General features: G+C 41.3%; 1 protein-coding gene across 6 annotated transcripts in view; it reads left to right on the forward strand.

The window, feature by feature from the left end:
* Nucleotides 1–23,440, forward strand: part of birc6 (baculoviral IAP repeat containing 6) — a 119,014-nt gene that overhangs the window by 80,086 nt on the left and 15,488 nt on the right. For all 6 annotated transcript variants that reach the window (XM_076742274.1, XM_076742276.1, XM_076742279.1 and 3 more), the window contains exons 65-71: nucleotides 11,040–11,262; nucleotides 14,068–14,213; nucleotides 15,922–16,032; nucleotides 17,513–17,730; nucleotides 18,800–18,961; nucleotides 21,131–21,208; nucleotides 23,005–23,193. In XM_076742274.1, the coding sequence (XP_076598389.1) occupies nucleotides 11,040–11,262; nucleotides 14,068–14,213; nucleotides 15,922–16,032; nucleotides 17,513–17,730; nucleotides 18,800–18,961; nucleotides 21,131–21,208; nucleotides 23,005–23,193 (1,127 nt within the window). The remainder of the gene's footprint in view (nucleotides 1–11,039; nucleotides 11,263–14,067; nucleotides 14,214–15,921; nucleotides 16,033–17,512; nucleotides 17,731–18,799; nucleotides 18,962–21,130; nucleotides 21,209–23,004; nucleotides 23,194–23,440) is intronic.

Here is a 23,440-nt window from a genome sequence, read left to right on the forward strand (position 1 = left end):
GATACGTACAAGATACATTTTGGTTAGAAGTTAGCAACAACACCTGCTGGACAGGTATCACAATTATTGTTTCAATGTTGACTTCATGAGAGCTCAGTGAACATACCTCAAAATTCCTAATGACTCAAAGAGGTTTCGGAGTTAATTGACTGAGACAGTGAAACCATCTGTTCTGCTTGATTTGATGGAGCCTTTATTGCCCTTCATGTCCCCCTCTCTATTCTGCATTTTCTTATTGTCACAGCAGTAAGCCACTCACAAATGACATAGCAGTATTTACCTGCCCTTCAAAAGTTATGGGTACACTGATAAACAACCACACATCAGAGCCAAAATGGTTTCATTTTTGTGTCTCAGAGCTTTTGTCCCCTGTGTTGAGTGTCATGACAGGGCCGACATCACTGAGAATTGCTTCTTATTGTCGCTGTATATAAACTATATAAAGACACCATTTTGAAATTACTCCAAGCAAATTTTACTGCATTATGGGCTGTAAAAAGATTTTATATCACCGCGTATTGGATAACATATATACCGATGCAATCAGAGATGCACTGATAGGTCGGCTTATTGACCAGAATTGGCTGGTTTTCAGCATCATTGGCCATGACCCGTGACTGACTGATTAGATATATCTGATTCTGTGCAGGTCAAATTTACACACATGCAGCCCGTCCCCCCAACAGGACCGCCAATCCCATTTAACAGTCAGTCTTTTATTATGACCATAAAATTTTAGTCACAAAAATGTTACAAAAATGTTTGTGTATGCTGTCAGTCATAGTTCTTGGAAAGAAAGAAAATCTGAGTCGGCCAAAATCACAATGCACGTCAGACTTACAAAAAAATCTGAAATCAAAATCGGCCAAGAAAATTGCAGTTGTTGCGTTTCTGATAAATATATCTGTAATAGGCCGATAAAGCGGTTGGGCTGTAGTTGCAGTTATCGTGACCTCAGGGGTAATTGAGTGCTGTGGCTGAATTGTAGGAGGTCAGTAAAAAAACAATACTGCAACAATCTTCTTTCCTCCACACTCCAGTCCTCTTGACCCCCATCACTGACCCTTCCTCTGTGTAATTACCTGCTAGTTATGGGTGCTGACCAGTTGAAGAAGGGATGAGCTTTCAGAAGCTGCTTTTTTGAGGAACACATACACTAGTGGTTTCATTTACGTTTGGCCCCTTCCCTTGAAAGCACAATGTGTCACAATTATATCAATATAAATCATAATCAATATCACAACAGGACATCATATGAAACTCCTTACGTTTTTGCCCTATACTGTATGAGTGCAGATACACGCTGAATTACTGGGATGTTTTCATCATTTTCGCTGTGACAGAATGCTCTCAAGCATGTGGCATCAGTGACCGGGCAGTCAGTAAAGCTAAGCTAAACTAAATAGCTTGTGCAGCTTTCAGGATTTTTACATGGTATTTTAACCTCCCAGAATCATTACTGGCCACCCTTTTATGGTTTCCATTTTACTGTCAGAGTCATCACATTTGGAATAAGGTGAGTCCAAAAGTTTTATTGAACACCTCATTATGAAGTTTTATTATTATTATTTTTATATTGTTATTCCCTCTTCCTCTTTATATAACAATGTAGTTCTAATATAGGCAAAAAAAAAAAAAAAAAAATCATTCATTCGTTGTAATGATCTAAAAGTTTTGAAATTATTTGTTTATACTCAAACTCAACAGATTAAATGGAAAGGTTAGTGATCTACACAAGAACTCATTGTGCCTTTCAAATAAATATTTTGTGCAGATAATTAAAAAGTAAAAGGATAGAAGGCAGATTTTTCTAGGTCACAGTAACCAGTTTCAAATAGGACTTTACCAGATTTTTTTTTCTTTGAGCTCAAGTTTTCCTGCTTATTCTAACCCAGTTAAGATGTCCACACAGAGTATGTCAACCTAAAAAGTAAGTTACTTGAGTGGCTTGGTTTGTAAAGGGATTCTTTGTGCACAAAAGTGCAGCCACTCTTCCTTCTGTCTTTTGAAATGGCACAGACCTTCAGGCACTTTTTATCTGTTTGTTCCACATAGTCTTGCTTTGATGCACATTATCTACAGTGTCCACTGAGGCAGACTGTGTGTTGGCGGAGACATGTCACAGCCTTACTATTTCAGCTCCTCTCTCCTCTGTTCTGTTGCCCTAGAGGGGTCAGGAAGACCTAACACTGTCCAGCTATGAGCTTGAGTCAGAGTATTAGCCACCCACTCGGTGTGACCCTCATGCTCAATGCCTGTTTCCCCGTGGGAATTCAACAGACACCCATCCCTTGTGGTAGCAACCGGCCCACACACCCACTCTCCTGTTCACCCATGAGTTGAGGCTGAGTGGTAACTCATTGAATGTTTTTTAGCTTTCTTTTTATTGAGCATTACAGTAAACGAGTGGTTGTGTGAAGCATGTGGTTTTTATGAAGACCAATGGTATGTCATTACCTGTTGTCTCAATGGGTTTGTTATGGCAGCACTGAGCGGGATATCTCATGAACAGAGTGTGTATTAAAAATCAATTTAGATTCTGTCAATACTATGGCCACCCAGTGAAACTGTGTCCAGTGTTTACTTTCACATGTAACTTCAAGTCAGACTTACTGGAGAAACATAAATTTACCTGTTGCAAGAAGCTTCCCTGTGTGTGACTATTGTAAGACAGTATGTAGTATGCAGTTTTTTTTTTCCTGGAATGGCTAAAGCATGACCCGCCCTGCTCTGCCTTTGATTGGCTCACCCTGATATTCTTACCATAACCAATCTCACTCCTCATGGCTAAGCATAACCAACCCAACAAAGGCAGTGAGTACTAGCCAGTCGGGCAGAGAAGAGTGGATAATGACTTCACCATCCTGGAGAAAAAAATCTAGCATACAGTATATATATATATAGATATAAAAATGTGGTCCAAGGCACAAAGAAAAAAATGTTCAAAAGAAGAAATCCTAAAACAGGCAGACCACACTGCAGGAATGATGTTGAAGAGATGCGATGGGCCTATGAGGAAGCTTTCTGCAAATTGCATGTCAACAAATGCTGTAACATGGGCTTCAGAATAAGTGGTGAATAAGAAGCCAGGTGGTCAGAGAGGGGGAGGGGGGACTGGAGATGGAGAGAGGGAGTCATCTGCACCTGGTCCAAGCAGAGAGGTCTGCACTTCAGTGTCAGAGGAAACTACACTAACTCTGTCCATGGTGGTAAACAATCAATACTAAAAGCCTCCAACTTGAAGAAATTGAAGTGTCAGAGCTTCAGCAAAGTTAAATTGAAGTTGGAGATGCCATCTTCAGCATGGAGCAAGCAGCATGTCCTAAAATGATGCACTCTCACCAATGTAAAATTGCTCTTTTCTTGTCCTTTTTGGTGTGAAAGCGATCAAAGTACCTGTCTTAATGTCCTCTAACAGATCTTCAAACAACTAAATCCTGATGGATGCTGAATCTTTAATTCTGATACTGATGTTTTAAAGTTAAAAAACTACATATTATAAGAAACATAACATGGAGAAGCATTGGATATTGATATAAATTTGATTATTAAAAATGGACCTGATGTAAAACTCTGAAGAAGCTGAAGCTGCTGACATTCTCCATAGTAGTCCCATTGATGGTGATGGGGGCATGTTCTACTTCCTGTCACTTCCTAAAGTCCACAATCAGCTGCTTAGTTTTTGCTGATGTTAAGATGGGTGTTGTTGTCCTGGCACCAAGATGTCAGGTGATCAGGCTTATGACAGTCGTGTTGTCTGCAAACTTAATCATGGTATTGGAGCTGTGGAACTCCTGTTCATTCAGTGGTGCACGAACCGGAAGTGCCACAGGAACTTGGCAGGAGAGGGCCAAACATGTATCCTGAGGGGGTGCTGGTGCAGAAGGTGAGGATGGAGGATGTGGTGGGGCATATTTATGCAGCCTGGTTTCTGTACTAGGAATGTCTGTACAGAAATCCATGGCAATCCAGCAAATTTGTTGACATATTTCAGTTTGAACCAAAGAACACTGACAAAAACTGAACTTAGACAACTCAACATACCCAGTTTTACATAATTCTAAGATAGCTGTAGCCTCGTTTGGCATGCAGTAGCTTCAGGAGCATTTAGCAAATTTAAATTCAGAAGTTTCTTGCTCCCTTGAATGATTGCAGCAGTGTATACAGAAACATTAAGATGCTTTATGAGCAAATTTTCATCAGTGATGAAGGATGGCCTCCCTTGTAAGATCACACACCCATGCACAATTGCAGCACCAGCCAATTAAGGGCAATTATCAAGTGTGAATTATCAAGCCTCTGCATCTCAGCAAGCCTCATTAGAAATGGGTCATGGTCCCAGGAGCTGAATTATGCGCTGCTCTGAAACGATTAGTATTGTTCGACTCAGAGAAAGAAAAGCTTTATCTGAGCAGAGGTATTTCACATTGTATCCATTCAGTTGAAGGAAATTTTGGCAGCAGGGATCTTTCCCCCGAACTGATGTACTGCTATCTAAAATTGGCTGTGATTGTCTCTCCGATATGGATATGAATACTTAATGTTTTCATGTTTCCACACTCTTCAGCCCTGCTGTGGCATTATCTTCAGTAATTAACACCACATTTCTAAACAACCTCCCTTTTTACACCCGTCTCTGTTCCCTATGTTCTTGCCCCCTCCCCCATCTTACACCCTCCCTGAAATACCAAATGTCAATCTGTCAGCTGTAATTACTGGAATCTTCCTTTCTTCACAAGGGACTGTGGGTCAGAATAGGCACTAAATTGGATGAAAAGTATGCCAGGAGTCATAAGTGAAGAACAGGCTTTGGAGATTAATTTGAATTTCTCTATTTGGCATTTGATAATGGTGCGAGATTTTTCTGAAGTTGATTATCAGGCCTATTTCCAGGTTTGAACTGTGTGGCCACAAAGTATCCAAGATGAGATACTGTTGTCTTTGTACAAGTGTGCAAGGAAGTCTTCAAGGAAAAAAGCTTCATGTGTCTTTACATTAGGCAGTACACAGTAGAGGGAGACATAAAATACATGTTCCAGCAGCCATGGGCTAGATTAAAAACCTTCGTGTTGTGGGTGCATGATTTGCTCTTAATGTCACTGAGCCACAAGGACATCAATGCATCAATAGCACCACTCAATACAATCACTTACTAATCTGTGCTGTGATGATCACAATGTTTCATATGCACAAAATATCCAGCATTACTTTCTCTGTAATGCACTCTCTCTGTAGCTAACAGGTTTATGCCCAGTGTATGATGCAGGTCACTGCCAACAATAAACTAATCAGAGATGCAGGGATTTTGAATAAGTGATTTTTAACAATGTCCTGACAGGTGGTGAAACAGGCTTATGGGCTTGCTGACCATGCTTTATTCACCAAACATTATCAGGGATGCCAACATGTTTTAATGTTGCTCACAGTAGAAGCTACTTGCCAGGCTATATTTAACATAGACCTTGACCATGTAAGCCGTGTCACAAATATATAGGTTTTGGTCCAGAAAGGATAATAGGCAAATCTTTGCCAATCATATGCATACCAATATGTGTAGAACGCTGAGCTGAAGGAATGCATTCATTTGACTTTTTCCACTGACAGTACACCACATAGTTGACCTGATAAGTCAGTTTTTACTTTATGCCACTTGTTTGGGATTATTGTGTTTAGTACAACAGTGTTGTTGCCTGCTGTTTGACCAGTTTCAGCAGCATCAACTGATGTGCCAGTTTGGGCTCAAACCTCAGTGCTACACTGCTGTATTGCTCAGCTGAGACCCACAGGCTAAGAGGCAAGGAAAGGACAGGCTAGGCTGGCTTGACATACTTGAGCAGCCCTTATCCCCCTGGATGTGTGTTGGTGTACAACAGGAGCAGTAATTCTGCAATGTAACATTTCACTTTCCGGCCATCCTTTCTTACTGGTTCCTGGTGTTGTGTGTACATTACAGTACATTTTCTCATTACCTGCTCATGTTCTTTCCATTTGCATCTTCTCTGTTGTTTTTAAGACTTCAGCCAGGGAAGGGCTCAAAACACTGTTTACTGTAGATAAGTGTTATCCAGAAAACCTTGGTGGATGATGATTAATGGGCTAAACAGATGGCTCTGCCCATGACTCCCAGCAGCACCAACCGCTGACTGGACAGGAAGTGGAAGCTTAGGTCAACAGGTCAGAGAAGGCCTAGCACCCTTTGTGCATACACAACAGAAAATATTGTGTCAAACTAGGATGTTAACCTCACAAATACATTATGATATTTGATGCAAGAATAATGATCGGGTGCATTAGGGGTGATGTGTGTGAGTGTGTGTGTGTGTGTGTGTGTGTGTGTGTGTGTGTGTATATATATATATGTGTGTGTCTGTGTGTGTGCATCTTCATATCAGTGGTTATGTGTGTGTATTTTGGATGATTCACAACCTGCGGCTTCCTTACATACTCTTATGCTGAGGCAATTGACTCGACACTAGGTGAGGCTACAGGGCCAACAGGGACACATAAGAATCTCACAGTAGCGCCTTTATTTCAAGCAGCCCTTACATATGCCATGTTAACTCATCGCAGGTGCCCCTGTCCAGGCCTAGGGGCCACTGTTAACTATTAATCAGCCTGAGCATCCAACATGGCTACACGCACTACCCGTTTCTGTATGGCCCCCAGAAGACCCTAAATCACAGAGAGTGGAGGCTTGCTGTTCGTACCTCTGTAATGACTGCAGGTCAGCACTTACAAGATAGTCATAGCTGTGATGGATGCCCAGCCTCTTTGGGCTGCCACTTGTCCTGTGGCTTAGAGAACAGGTTCTCAATTGTATCCTTACCCTTTGCACTGCATCACTGTTTGGTGATGGAGTTTCTTGAATTTCATGGAAATTCACACAGAGGAACCCCTGCATTGGTTGGTTTCAGTGATGATGATGATGATGATGATGACGCACTAGGAGGTGACAGGCTAAGCATGGAAGTTCAAGTGGATAGGCCTTGGACCAGTGGGCAATATGAGGGGGGATGTCACCCCCCTTGTTAGCCACATGATCAAGGTGCATCCCCTTTGTTAACCTACCACCCCTCCATATCCCCTACTATCAGAGAGAATCTGTTGCCCTGACCACAGCTCTGACATATCAGTAGCATAACTGTGCTGTGTGTTGGTAAATCCATGGTGCTGTCTGTGGTGGGGAGTAGCAGATAGAGTTATGATTTCACCTTTTCTCTCAGCCCCACCCTTCTTTCGGTTTCCTGTTGGATCTGAAATATTCTTTCAGCTATCTACTATTGATACCCAATTCTGTACTATATTGTAGCCTATATACTCTACAGAGTGGTGTCACCTTCATGATCGAAGTGACAAATAGCAACATGTAGTCACAAAAGAACAAGAGCATCATAGAGACACACTGCTGCCTGTAGTATTCCTGTGATACAGCAGCATGCTGGTCAGAGTTTCTGTTACTGTGAATGGTTAAGTGAGCAGAGGAGTTAAAGATGAAACATCCCTTAAACCTTTTAAGAATGATTAGGCATTATTTTTGTTTTGTATAGTTTTGTCTGTTGTTGTGCCTTGGTTGTGGTGATTTTTTTTTAAGCCGATACAGTGAGTAGGGAACCATTTTAAGGTTGAAGTGAGCTGTAAAGTGATAACGTTGAACTGGGTGTTGTTTTGATGTTGTTTCCTACCTAATGTAATAAAGTGATTGAAGAGAAGTCAGTGGTTCAAAACCAAAGAGTGACAAAAGAAATTGTTTTCTTTTTTCTTTACGTGTTTTTTGTTAGAATACAAGGTACCTGTATAGTTGTAATCTTCACTAACTAATTATTGATTTACTGTATTACTTTCAGTACCAGTGGTGTTAGGAGCCATGTGCTACACTTTTAATAAATAGTTCTTAATAACCCTGCCTTTGACTAGGTTATTACAAAACCTGCCCATCATGCACCACACCACCCACCACAAGTACATTCTCAGCCTGTGGGAAACACTGCTCAATTATAAAAAGGTTCTGTCCCTCATATGTTTTGCTGCAGCAGGTTGTCCAGTGTCTGAAAAAATGTGAAAAAATGGAAAAATAGAAAAAAGGGAGAATAGAGGCTGTGTGATAATCAGAAGACCCAAGTTCATTCTATTGTGCATGGCACTCACAGCGTCCAGTATCTGTGTTTGCTGATGTGCTGTGCCTATTTTTATTCTTTTCACTATCAGAAGAGTCTGCTTGTAGGGAAGAAACAAACTGAGACTGGCTCAGAGCAAGAGGAGGAATTCTGATGAGTTACACACAAATGCTCCAAGTAATTACATAGATGTATATAGAAGGGATTGGGATTCCATGCTAGGTGTCACCCAGAGACGCTGGTTATAGGATTTGAGAGCAGATTAAAGCCCTGGGAGGTCAGTGTTGTGCAGATGCTGGGAGGACAGTAGGGAGCTGGGAATTTCAATATAAATGTAAAACAGTCCGGGAGCCACAAACAAGAGCTGTTCTATTTATTTTGAGGCTGACACTTCAAGGCAAACACATGGATGCACAAGTACCTCCACACACACCAGACTGATCCCCTCGAAAATGATATGGCTGACATGGTCAGCCTATTGATGCTTACTTCACTGTCTCAAGAGACCCTTGTATTTGATTGGCTTCTGCTCAAGTGCTGCTTGATGTAACTGACAAAGTGTCAGTTGGCTGAAAATTAACGCTGACTCTTGGATAACCACACGGGTTTTCTCATTTGTTTTTGCATTGACACCAGCCAACACTGGTTTGTGAACCATTTACTTCTTCTCATAGTAACTTGGTATCATTGGGCTTTGCAAGGATTACTTCAAGGATGTGTGTTTATTACATATTCACACACAGTTTTTTTAGCTACACTGGTGACAAGGGTGTAGGGATGGCAATGTCAGGACAGTCAGTCTCATCACTTTGGTCCAGACTGGAATTTCTTGAGCTATTGGATGAATTACAGTCTATGGTTCTGCAGTTATTTCTGGTCCCCAATAGGATGAATCGTATTGACTTTGACCTTCTTGACTTCTCATCTCAGTTTTTCACTTAACCACCTAAATATCTCAATATGTACCACATCAATTTCCACAAATTTTGGCTCCAGTGAAGATGAACAGCTTCACACTGACCCCAGACCACAACTTTATATAGCCATGAAAATACATGTAATGAAGGTTCAGCATAACTACACTCTGAGCAAAAATTTGGTCCAGACACACACAGAGAATAGAAATAACTTTGGTGATCCCTTGACTTTCATCTGGTGCTATTATTTGATCAAATCTTCAGACATAGCTACGTTTGTATGGAAAGTTTTACTTTCTGTTGGTGTCCCTGTTTCTTCTTTGTTTTCTTTTTTATCTGTTAATGCACAGTGTAGATAACTATTGTGAACACTGACTACCTTGAGTTCAGGTCCTCTGAAAGTGGTCAAGCATAATTTCAGAGTTGTGTGCAAAATCGATAACCAAGATGTGAGTTTTACACTCTCACGTATGTTAGTCATTGTAAAGCAAAAATAGACATTGTTGAAGAGAAAGTTCTTCTTGTATTATTCCTTTGATCAAAATGTTTGCTGCCACGCATGAATCTTGATTTAGCATATGTCTCCAGCTGACTCTGGCTGCATGGCCGTCCACGTCCTGTTACTTCAGGCCTCAGTTGTGGGGCGAAGTCAGGAGGAGCTGTCAGGTTTGGTTTGTGAATTTAGAAAAGACTGAGATAGACTGTTGAGTGTCATGGTGTCTGCTGCCGTCCATACAGTCCCTTCTTTATCTCCTCGTCTGCTGATCTCTTTGGCAGTCTTTGCATTCATTTGTTCATATTTCCTTGTTTCTTCATATTTCCTTTGCCTCTTTCTGGGTGGCACAGTGGCAACACTGTCGCCTCACAGCAAGAAGGTCCTGGGTTCGAATCTCGCTGCGGGCACCGGGTGTGTCCTCCACCATGCTTTGGTGCCTGCTGCTCGAGGAGGGCCTTTCTGTGTGGAGTTTGCATGTTCTCCCCGTGTTCACCTGGGGTATCCTCCGTAAAAATATACCCCCACTAAAAACATGCAAGAAGATCACCACCTGACCAATGGTGACACAACAGAATGGGTCCCCGGGCGCCGGTCTGGCTGCCCACCGCTCCTGGTCTGCCGCGGAGGAGGGACGACCAGGATGGGTCAAAAGCGGAAGGCAAATTTCACCTCCGTGTGCCGTGTTTCTGACCATGTGTGTGTGACAAATAAAGGGGAATGTCTCCCCCCGATTCTTCTTCTTCTTCTTCTTCTTTCTGCAAAAACAACATCCCCAACTCCTGTTCTGTCTAATCACTTTATTAGGAGAAATGATCCAGCAAAGGCATAAATAAAAGAGTACATTTATTCATGGTTTCCATGTTGCTAATTTACTCCTTGACCACCTGACCACCTCAGGGTTGCACCTTTGTCTTTTTATCCATTGCTGGAAATCTAGTCATTTTCAGTATCCGCTTTCATGTTACAACCTTCAAGTACTGTGATGTTTTAATGACACTGTCAGCTCTCTCCACAATCAGTGTCATTTCAAAAATCTAGATTTTTTTCTTCTCTCTTGTTTCTCTGAGCCGAGCTATATAATATAAGATAAATGCCTATGCATTTTTTTCCTCGTGCGCTTGGAAATGGAATGTTTTTGTAATACAGCATAAAGGGTGGGTTTTAGTTGTGTTGCTGTTGTTGGCAACAGTAGAACACAGCAGTCTCATTCAACCCTGGATGAGAGATGTTGGATTTAGATCTTACTGTGATGGTTTCTCAGTTAATTTCCAGCTCCAATTCCCTGGAACACCCAACCATAAAAAGCACTGTGCAGAGGCATCTGGTGACCTAGTGTTGGATCATTATAGTCATTCTATGAGTTACCCTGTGACTGAAAGGTGGATGTTCTGGGATATAGGCTGTTGTAACAGTAATGGATCTTGTTTTTATCAGTGTGTGTATGTAGACAACCTGTCTCTCTTTTGTTCCTCTGTCCTTTGAGCTTCACTTTGTATCCTCGTCTCCCTGCAGTTCTGGACATGGCACGCCATGTGCCCCTATATCGGGCCCTGCTGGAGCTGCTGAGAGCCATTTCCACCTGCACGGCCCTGGTTCCTTTGCTGCTTCCTCTCTCTGGAGACCCGGGGCAGGACGAGGAGGAAGAGGATGACGAACACTCTGAGGGACAGACCTCTGTTGGGATGCTGCTGGCCAAGATGAAGACATGTGTGGACACGTACACCAATCGCCTCAGGTGAGATGGTGAAAATCCCTGTGTACCTTCTGATGATTCAGGGAATAATTTAATTTGTTTTCAATTCTTAAATATTGAACCCAAATGTTTCACAGTACTTAAAGGTGTACAGTTACATATACCTAGAAATATCTTCACATTTGCTATAAAACACACTTCATACATAATACGTAACGTCTAATTTAATACTTTGACCCAACCGTGACCTTGCCACTTCACAAAAACACATTCCAGTATTATTTACACCCCTCCTCTCTGCAATCTTGCTGAACTGGGAATCTTTACATCTATAACCCTGTTCAAACTTGGCATTAAAATGCAACTGGAGTGAAGTGAATGTACCCCGAGAGGCATTGAGGACACATTAAGATTCAGTCATGAGGCTGCCTTTGGAGGTTGTCAGGGACACATGTTAGCCTCACCGTGTGTGTGTGTGTGTGTGTGTGTGTGTGTGTGTGTGTGTGTGTGTGTGTGTGTGTGTGTGTGTGTGTGTGTGTGTGCGTGTGTTTGTGTGTGTGTGTGTGTGTGTGTGTGTGTGTGTGTGTGCGCGCGCACGTGCATGTGCGTGCGTGCGTGTGTTTAGCTCATACATTATCTTAGTTTAGTCAAAATACCAATATAATAGAATTTGTTCTATTAAGAAATGAAGAACAGTTAGCTCTGTCAAAAGGCCAAAAGAGAACATGTCACTCAGCTAGTGAATGATGTGTTGGCCATAAGTATTCATGTTTTTAAGGGTTATGAATGTTACAGGAATAATAACAGCTTTCTAATGTTAGTGCTAAGCAACATAACTTGAAATTAGGTCCATTCGTATGTGCCTTCATATGGTGATATCCATATGTATCGGCATATATAGATGAAATAAGCAGATAGGAATGTCTGTTTTGGGTAAAGGAATGAAGTAAATACCTAGCAAATCAAGGTACTTTATCATACTGACACAAGACAAATATAAAAATCCAATAATGTAATTAAATTGTCCTGCTCATTGATTTGCATAAGTCCTCACACTTGTCAGGTATTTAGTGACGAACCACCACAGTATGAACAGTATGGAAAAATCTCTGGCTGGATAAATTGATATTGTATCTCAGTATATATTGTCATTTCTTCCACTCCTTCCTGAAATCTGCTTCAGAATTATTTATCGGTAACTTTAAATAGAACTGTATCTTTTAAATTACAATTGTGCACAAGATTTTCCTTCCTCATGGTATATTGTGTTGGTGCAGTGCAGAACATTGTGGAACATACATTTCTACTCATACTTTTGGGTGGTGGGTACTTACGTTGAGCCTTGATGAACTGTGTACACTGTCCGACATGGTGCAGCTGTTCAGGGCACACACAGCCTATGTCGACCTGAATTAAAATCAGTGAAGACAGTTCAAGTTAGACGGTGTCTCTCTTATGAAGAGGATTTCAACAGGATTTGGACTGTCCGTCTTCATCCCTACAGACTGCTGCCTGCTGTTTATTGAGCAAACAAACTGAACTGCAACAGGTTTCACCGTAAACTGATTGCTTTAAAAATGCCTCAATCAACCCTGATCCTATTGCACAGTAGCTCAGGACATCACTAGTTAGTACATCTTCTAAATCAATATTTCTGTTAATGCATGGCCTTTATTTTCAGGAAGACTAGGGGAGTCTGCGGTTGTGTTTGATGACAGGGCTTGGACAGGGCTTACATGTACCACTTCCCAGGTTTATAGCACACACAATCACAAGAACACTGAGGCTTAGAAAACCTTGAGCACACACACTTGTACTTGAACTCACACCCACATGCAGACATTTCAATGAAAAATGAGCCTGAGGACAAATGGCCAGTCAGGGAGACTGATCATTTGGGATCGTCTCAGCCAGTTTAGTCCCAGGCTTTCTGCTGTACTTCAGTCCAACAAACAGTCAGGACATGGACACCAGGAGGGTGGGGACTATCTGAGGGACAGTCCCTTAGTGTGTTTATATCCGCCTGTTTATGCACGTTACACAACTTATTGGCTATGCCAGAAAGCTGAAACAGTCTGAAAGTTTTAATTCTAGGCTGTGGTGCAAAAGCTGGTGTCCCCATTAAAAAGAAATGCGTGTTCAGTGTTCACTTTTCCAAATGTTCAAGAGAACTACAGCTGATTCAGATTAAACTGCCACTGCTGCCCCTTTAAGTTCCCTTTTATTACTCTGTTTTGAGATTCTTTGCCTTACATTGAGATCAGATACATGATCCCAGCAGGATAAAGGCCTGACCCAACAGATACTGGGTGTGGAATGAAATCAAATCATGTTAACGGCTCATTTTAATTTGTGTAGTGTGTCATAGTGGAAGACAACCAGCCCAAAGAATCTGATGTCATTTGTCATAAACATGTCAGAATTTCTTGCCTTCTCCTGCCTTGTTGACGGCTTCTACAGTGAGTTCGATCATTCTGACTCATAAGAGCAGGGACACTTCCAAAACACAACTGTAAATGTGGCGAAGTCAAAAGAGGAATGATTTTTCATTTGATTGAGCTCGTAATCATTTTTACTCTCACCCTGGAATTAGGAGCAACATATCAATGTTTATGTTTGTAAGTTACTACTACAACTAAAAGTAAGATCACTGCACATGTTCACAATGTTCTTCTCTGGTATTTGATTATCTTTTATAAATGGAGGGTGGAAATACATGTTTGCAACAAGACTTTAAAGGGAAAATGGTTAGCTTTACCTTTACCTGGATCTCTGAAATCCAAGTTATCATACTGCACCCAGTATTCCACTGTGGCTGAATGTACTGCATATTTATGTGTGTTTCAGGTCAAAGAAAGATAAGAGTAAAGGTGTGATGAAGACAGATAGCTCAGATCCAGAGCCTGAGGGTTTGACTCTGCTGGTGCCTGACATCCAGCGGACAGCTGAGATAGTCTACGCTGCTACCACCAGCCTGCGGCAGGCCAACCAGGGTATGTATACAGCACATGTGGTTTTATTGCCAAACACTGTAGCAGCTGATTAAATCACACCCTGGAGACTCTTGGGTAACAGCAATATATATTTCCAACAATACATTTGAACTCATGCTCAACACAAACCCAGTTTCAAGAGAAAGAGTCTTGAGTTGTGTCTCCACTCCTTCCCTGACTCTCCATTTTTCTCTCACACCCTCATCCTGTTGTCTGTGTCCTGCCCTCTTGGTGCAAGGACAAGAAAATGGGTCTCTAAGTTGGGCTGACCAAAAGGTCTGAATTCCCTCAGCTGTGATTGACTACAGCCCGAAAATTTAATCTCAATCAAGGACGCTATTGCCTTGTTTTTCAAAGTTGAACTTGACCAAACAGTCTCAAGCTACTGGTCAAGCTCACCCAAGGTACTGGCTAAAATATCTTCTAATGAGACATTTGTGGCTCTTGAAGTCCTTAAGGACTGTGTGTTCCTGAGCTCTTGTCTCTAAAATTAACCCACAATGCTTTGGCACCTTTTCTGAGGCTCTGAAACGACTCCTGAGGCCAGTGGAGAAGATGCACAGGACAGCCTGCTCAAGCCGTGTCACTAATTCAGACTCTGTATTGTAAAGGACAAAGTACACATGTCTTCATTTGTATTGTACATGGAAAAAAAGAAAGAGATTCTTCTAGCCAGCCTTTAGTCACCTTAAGAAAGCAGCACATCAATAAAATGTCCACCGCCTGATGAAACATTACACCTCCCCCATTACCTCGTTGATGCATAGTACACAGTATTAATTATCCCCCACACTCTGTCTAGAGAATTTTAATGCTCGGTCCACATAAACAGCCGTCTAACTGATCACTTGGGGTGGGGGTGGGGGGGGATGCCATTAGATATAGTGAAAGTGTGCATGTGAGGAAGGGGTATGGATAAAGATCAATGTCATGTCACTTCACATAAAGAAATCCATATGATAAATGCCTCTGGAATCACACATCATACACAGCTGAGTAAGAAGAAATATCTCTCAGAGAAGCTACAGTCAGACAGGAGCAGGCTGGTATTGACCGAGGAGAGGAAGTATTCCTCTGAAGCATCGATATATATCTGTGCTAACCGAACAGGACAGAGAAATGGTGATATCAACAGCCCTAGTATTTTTCTGTCTGTGTAAAAGTTCCTTCCTTACCCTGGAAATAGTCGTTTGACTAACAACAACCTTCTTTATTTGGCAATATGATGAGATTATAGCAGCAGCCTGTATCATGTGGCACAAGTTGTTAGTAGATTCAGATTCAGATTCAGATTCAGAAGTTCTCAAAATACAGAACACAAATATTGTCAAACCACTTGTTGTGTGAAAGTACCTTTATTTTCTCGTAGCTCTCCATCGTTTATGTAGGCTATGATAACTCTGTTCACCAGAATAGTTGCTGATATCTGTGCACACGTCTAAAACATTACAACAGTAGAAACACTAACAGTCAGATGAGTTGACAAAAACAGGTAGTTTAGTCACACCACTTTGGAGGTCAACACAAGCAGCTTCTCTATAACCTGGATCTGTGTATTTGACAAAGATTGCAAGCAGCTGCTTGCTAAGGTGACCTAAGCTGATGCTTCTCTGCCACGGTTACTCTCTGAATGCCTCCACCCTGCTCTTTTTTCACTTGTTGTCATGCTTTTTGCCCCCACCCCAAACCCCCCCCACCTCCTTACCAGAGAGGAAGCTGGTGGAGTCTTCAAGGAAGGTGTCAAGTCGGCCCAAGCCCCTGTCCATTTTACGCTCTCTAGAGGAAAAATATGTTGCTGCCATGAAGAAGCTGCAGTTCGGTGAGTTTAAGTGTGTTCTTTGTGTGTAGATACCCATTTATGTATGTGTTAGTTTTCTATTTCTTTACACGATACACAGAGGGGCTGTAAATGCTTTGGAGTGTCAATACCTGTTGGTTTTAGTTGCACGTTATGTCAACAAAAACTATGCTGTAATCCACCACTCTGCTTCTTCCTCCTTTCCACAAATACACACACTGTTCTGTCTGTCTGGTTTGATCCATAATCTTCATGCAAGAACTCTGAAAGGGAAAAAGACTCAGGCTTCATTCCCATCCTCCTCATCCCTGTTGTCTTGTCCATCACTCTCCATTCAGCCATGTCATGATTAATTACACCAGATTTGCTGTGTTGCAATTGATTTTGTAGGCAGCTTGATGTCTGAAGTAATTGCAAGTGTCTTGACTGTAAACAGTGTTCGTTCAGAGTGCAGACAGAACGGAAACAGAATACCCAAGACAGTGTGAGGGCTAGACTATAACTCACTGTTACAAGACTTTTTATTGTATCATCGCATTTACAGTACAGGGAGAGTCCATTGTTGGACATGTTGGTTCCTGCCTTTTTGGCTGAAGTTGTGTTCAAGTAATGCCGTAAAATCGTGCTACAAATGTGATTTTGCTTTCAGCTTTAAGCTTTGATCAAGAACATTAGCAAAAGAGAATGAGATTTGATCCTTGTTTCCAACCCCTGTCTTTATGCAGTTATATTGTTAGTTAGTTGTGTCTTTGAGATAAGCAGCATGTGATGCCAATTCTCCAGCCAGAAAAACATTAAACCATTGTAGAAGAATGGAAATATGACATTTCTGTTTGTTTCGTGTATTAATGTGAGGAAGGTTTCATCAGGTCTGTGTGGAGCAATGAGACATTTTAATCTGCACTGCTCCGTCTTCTTCTCTCACCTGTCGTCTCAGATAGTTGCTAAGACCTAGTCCACATGTACATGAGCCTTTTTCAAAACATAGCTTTTACTGTACGTTTTGGCCTTCTGTTTTTGGTCTTTGATGACTGTTTATGTGCTGTTTAATTACATCTCCTGTCTCCTTAATACTGAAGGCAGAAAATGTCCAATGAGTGATCTTAAATTAAGCAGAAGTAACATTGAACGTTCCTGTAAGAAACACATTGGGACACATTATAGCTTGATTTCGAGGCACTACTGCAAATCAAATCAAATTTTACTTAAAAACTGGAAGGAGTTTCCTTTAAAAATTATATTTTACTGCACCACATGAACACCCAGTCACTATTTGAGTCCTTGATTGATTTCTTTCTTGCATTATTACCTTAATTGAATTGCAGTTGCATATATATCCATTTAAACATGGCCAATTTGGGAAATGAATTCATTTGAAGGTGTTATTTTGAGTGTTTACACAGTAATGATGGATTTTTGGGTGTAGCTGGATATGAGAATGGGAACATTGCTGTACAGAACAGTGACTCAACTTCCTCATGGTGGTCTTTTCTCTTTCCAGACACCTTTGAAATGGTCTCAGAGGATGAGGATGGGAAGGTGATGTTCAAGGTCAACTACCACTACATGTCTCAGGTGAAGAACGCCAGTGATACAAACAGTGCAGCCCGATCCCGCCGCCTCGCCCAGGAGGCTGTCACCCTGTCCACCTCTTTGCCCCTGTCATCCTCTTCCAGTGTCTTTGTCCGCTGTGATGAGGAGAGACTGGACATCATGAAGGTGAAGTACTGTTTCAGTTTTGTATCTGCTGTGTAAGGTCCAGCACCACACTACAGACTTTTGAGATGGTGTCAAACCATACAGCTCAAGGATTCTTAATTGGTTTGGATGACCGTTGTGCACATTGTAGTCGAATATGTCACTGTCATGATGTCATGGAAGTGTCATAGTGCTGTTTGGTTTATGTGGGGTTGCACCCTGTGATTAATAGAAACCACTAGTTTGAGAATTGAGTAAGACTGATGGAACACTTGTGTCTTCCACAAGGATTTGGTGAACTGTGTTACTGCGTCTGGTGTTTCTATCATACGACTTGTCAGCCATAGCTCTTACTCATTCCCCCAGTGACATTTAATAAATGGCTCTCACCCCACAAGTTGATTAATGGTCTTCTTCTTTGCTAAATGTCAAAATCCTCATCAGTTTAGCTCAGTTTTGGCAAAAGAAAGGCAGCGGCATACCAACAACAAAGTCATCACCAAATGGAAGCGTATGAACACAGCAATGCATAGCAGTGTAATAACAGCATTTTTCTGAGTGTTGTTTCTGTAGCTAGTGTTGGAAGTTACTGCAACGTAGGACAAAAAGGAGATTTCACAAAACTAAATGAACAAAATGCTGTTCACCACTCTAAGGTCTTAAATCCTTGAAATTTATCCTACAATTATGGATTTGGGTTGAAGTTGGTATTGCCTGCTGTTAGAGATGTAGTATGTATTAGGTGATGTAGGTTATTCAACATTATTTTAGATAGTTTACATATATATATTCAGGTCCTTGGAAAAGTTTTAAGGTGCTTGTGTTTGTTTGATTAATGAGCTAATCTGCTTTAGTGAGGAAATAAATTGTTTTTTTGCTGCAAATGCTATGAGAACTGCAGATAGAACTGGGCTCTTTCTCTTGGCTAATATCACCCCTTTGATATTTTGCAGTTTGTCCTTTGTTTAATCCATTTCACTGTTATCTCTGCATCCGCCTTTCTTTAATTAACTCTCTTTCAGTGTGTGATTACCAACTACCCTTTCTCTCGCTGTTTGTATTAAAGCCTTTCCCTTCTTGGTGTTTTCAGGTGCTCATCACAGGCCCAGCCGACACACCGTATGCCAACGGCTGCTTTGAGTTTGACGTGTATTTTCCCCAAGACTATCCCAACTCACCTCCTCTGGTCAACCTGGAGACCACCGGTGGGCACAGTGTACGCTTTAACCCCAACCTCTACAATGATGGCAAAGTGAGTTGAAAATGCTCCAGGACTGAAAATGTTGTTTTTTTTATCCTTTGAATCTAATTGATGCAATTTGAGTCAGAAATCACACCCTTCTTCCAATAATTGTCAAGCACCACATACTCTTTCTAGTGATGGCAGTATCTCTGTCTAATATTTAAATAGTTTCATTTTGGAGGCAATCTTTCTTTTTTTAATTTTCATGTTTGAAAATGAGTTTTTACTACCAAATTTCAATTCAAAGCACCGCTGACGAATAATCTTCAGTCTGCACCCAACACAGCATTGCACTGCTGTCATTAAAATTAAATGTAATGAAATGTGAAATAAGCATCTAAACAGGAAATGTTGCAAACTGGACTTTTGCATTGGAATGAGTCCTGAACCGACATCTAATGAAAATTAAATGGAAATGGACTTAATTATGGTTGATTTCATAATGATAGGATTCTTCCAGGCTTTTTTTTTTTCTGAAGTCTGTCATCAATCCAAACCACTGGGTTGGAGATGTCGTTGGTTGAAACACACGAATCAGAGGACAGTACTGCAGTGCTTTGGTTTCTAGCTAAGGTCGCCCTGCCTGTAGGAGTAAACTTGTTTTAAGGTTTAATGTTGTCATACATCATGGAAAATGGAATCCAATTTGATTAAGTGATTTCTTTCCATTACAACATTATTTTTCTTATTTTCAAGTGAGTGTGTCCCATCAACATAGTTCATATATTCCAGGATAAAGACCCTCTCCTCTTTCAGTTTTATGCAGTGTTAAAAACCTGTAGTTTCAATTCAGTTGATCAGTTTCAAAGTGCATCATAAAAAGCATCTTGGAACATGATGGCATTTCTGAGTCACCCAAGATTTCTCATTATAACACGAGTGAAAATAGCGGAAGGACATTTGACTTGCAGTCCAACTCAAACATCTCCGCTGGCTGTATTATGGTAAGGATAAGGAAAATCATGCCTGGTTGTCCATCAAGAACCCAACACGGTCCTGAAGTGTCAAATTAACCCAGTGTACCTGAAGACCTTACCAGTTCTGTCAATTTGCAGTTTTTATTTAAATTTGACATCTGGAAGTGGACATGCCCCCCCCCCCAAGGCTTTCTCCATGGTGGAATATGTATAGCTCTCCCACTGTGGACCTGGCTTTCTTCCATTTAGGAGCTGGGGTCAAGGTGCCGAAGCTCAGCCCATCTGCTGGCTCTTGTTAGGCAGTTGCTGACATTTCACATTCATTTCCATTCCTAGACAGCTGCTATAAGAAATAGCTGGGGCTTCCCACATCAGTGGTATAGCAAAGGGGAGGCAAGCTGCCATTCATCACACTGATGAGGCATGGATGGATGGTTAAATGGAGGAAAGAGAAAGAAGATGCATCATCGGAAGCTTGTTGCCAAGGGGTGTTGAAATTGAACTGGAGGTCTTGCCTTGCTCAGCTGTGTGGCCAATGGGCATGCATCAGTACAGGGATTTGAAGCAGCTGCAAAGTTTTAAACTGGCCAATCTTTGAAGTTAAAAAGGAGCAAAAATTATTTGCTTCATTTCAAGGCTTTGTATGGAGTTCAACAATGGATGGATCCATTCTCCTAGCCTAATTTTTTAGATACTCATTGTTGAACTCTTTGAAAATTAGAAATTAAAGAAAAAAAAATAAGAAAGAAAAAGAAACGCCAGTTTATGCATGAAAATGTTTTATATCATTGAGTTGCAGCCTTTTCCCAAGTTAAATTAATTGACTTCTGACTAGATAATCAAGTTGCTGGTGAATGCAAGAATGCACAGTGTGGTGTACCCCCATTCAAGACTAGCATAGACCATAAAGGAATAGTTTAGTATTTGGGAAATATGCTTTCTCTTCTGGAGTTAGATGAGAAGATTGATACCACACATGTCTGTGCTTATGTTGTATGGAGCTTAGCATTAATATCAAACATAAAAACTACACATACCAACCATCCCCTCACTTTATGAACACACTGCGTGTTATTTGTTTAACTTACACTCAAACAAATGGCAAGAGCATCGCTTGTGCTTTAAGTATTTCTTTGGAAATAACAGGGTCTAGCACCAGTGTAATGGCTGTGAGGCTTCATCTTGGCTATGCGTGGGCTGTATGTCATGTTGCTGAGACTGACTGCTTCCTTTTTTCTGTCTGTGCTTGTGTTTTAATCAGGTATGTTTAAGTATCCTCAACACATGGCATGGGAGACCAGAGGAGAAATGGAACCCACAGACCTCAAGCTTTTTACAGGTGAGGTGAAGATCCGTCATGACAGTCACCTGTCTGGATGGATCAGCAGGGCTGTTATCTGAGTCTTTGTGTCATTCCACCACCTGGGGCTCTGTATTAATGGACTTGGTGTTTTGACAGCTGACATGAAGGATCCTTTTTAAAATCAAGTTATTACTTTGCCTTGGTGACAGTGTGTGGGTGTTGATCAAAGCAAACACAAAACAGTATCATTGGAAGCTCCAGGTTATGCCTGCTTACACTCATAACTCATCTCGAAGTCGTCTTGAAATCAGTTGTCTTCATTTTGTACGTTCCGCCCAGATGGCATCTGTTTTTAGCCTTGATTTAATGGACTGTTATCACTTTTTATGCTGAAAATGTTTGTACTCTTGTCTCCAATAACACTTCTGTCATCTTATTTTAATTTATGCTTCTTTTAATTCCTTTTCTTTGAATTGTTCATTTTAAAGACAAGCCTGACTCACTGAACATTTATTTTTTCTTTACAATTTGTGTCCCAAAGGTTCTGAAAAAGCCAATGTTTATCATTGTGCGCTTGTTGTCAGGTACTCTGCTTAGAATAGTTTTTATGGATATTTGGGGTTTGACATCAGAAGCAAATTTATCTGCCTGTTCCATCAGCTGCATTTCTGCCACGTATAAGCTGAGCTATGGTATAGCTGCAGTTTTCAAAAAGAATTTTATTTCTTCAAATGTTATTCATGGTGAAGGGAATATGTTCGCTCACCACGCTTTTTATAAAGAGAGTAGTTTATCAGTGCTTTCATCATCTAAAGCCTTGAGGGTTTGAGCTTATAGTGTGTGCTTATAGTGTAGATAATGTATTACATTAACGGACTACCAGGTATCAAACATGATGCACGGGCTTACGGATAAACACACAAGTTCTTGAACACAGCATGTTGACACACCCACACCATTATTTTCTTGTTTGCCATGAACACAATTGCATTCATTTTTCATATATATTGATCCAACAACAGGAGAGCCAGAGCCTTACAAATAGATTCCTCCTCTTTTTTTTTTTTTTTTTATAATTCCCTCATTTGCAGGGTTGGAGAGTGCATAGAGATCTCTCCATTGATTATCATTCCAGTTAGTGTGCTGCAGATCAATAATGGAAAATAAGGGGTTCGGTGAATAGGAGACAGGGGAGTGGGCTGGGATCAAGCAGTCATCAAACAGGTTGGATATCGGCTTTGAAACCTGGCAACCCAGTATAAGACAGACAGATTGCCCCAGTTGAAGGTCATTGGTATCCACTTGATGGAGCATTTTCAAGTGCACATCATCCAGCTCCATCGTGGCTTGGGCCAGCAGGCAGGCCTCCAAGCCGAAGATCGTCATTGTTGGTAATGTTGTGGCTTGGAATGGGCGGAGTGATGCAGGAGGATGTCCTTAGTCTCCTTGAGACAGGCCGCGGCATTAATTGAGCTGTTAATAAAGATATATTGAAGGATATATTTTTATGGGGCCAAGATATTCCTTGCTTTTTTCAGACTCTCTTCCACCACTGCCAAGATCATTTAAGAGTCTGTGGATGTTGAGGACACTCAGGGGATGTTGGGGTAATTTACCAATAGATCAGGGTTATTCCTGAGGAGATGGACACATTGATCGTATTAGAATGTGGTTTTCATCCCAGCTTTTCTGGAATATAGACCTTTTATATCATTTTAGTACTTAAATTTCACAATGAAATTTTCTGTTTGCATCACAGAGAGAATCCTGAATATTTCCATCAATGATTACATTCCTGTCTGTCTCTTTTTTAATTCGTCAACCTGCTGCAGGTGCTAGTGTCGGTGCAGTCCCTCATTCTGGTGGCTGAGCCCTACTTCAATGAACCAGGGTATGAACGCTCCCGCGGGACCCCCAGTGGAACCCAGAGCTCACGGGAATACGATGGCAACATCCGTCAGGCCTCTGTCAAATGGGCCATGCTGGAGCAGATGCGCAACCCCTCACCTTGCTTCAAAGAGGTATGAATCACTGTATTGCAAGAAGGTGTACGGACAGACACAGTCACTCACTTTATCTCCTATATATTATAGATCATACCGTGTTTTTTTGAAGTCCAGCTGTGCTTTGGGGTTTTGGGACAACCATACATTATTACTGCAATATACAACTTGTGGTAAAACATCAGCCTTGTCCCTGGAGTCTGTCAGGAGGAGGAATAGTCCTGTTGATGTGTGTATATTTCCCAGTCGGTTGCCCGGTGGGGTT

Source organism: Chaetodon auriga, chromosome 11, assembly GCF_051107435.1.
Source record: "Chaetodon auriga isolate fChaAug3 chromosome 11, fChaAug3.hap1, whole genome shotgun sequence".
Classification (NCBI taxonomy): domain Eukaryota; kingdom Metazoa; phylum Chordata; class Actinopteri; order Chaetodontiformes; family Chaetodontidae; genus Chaetodon; species Chaetodon auriga.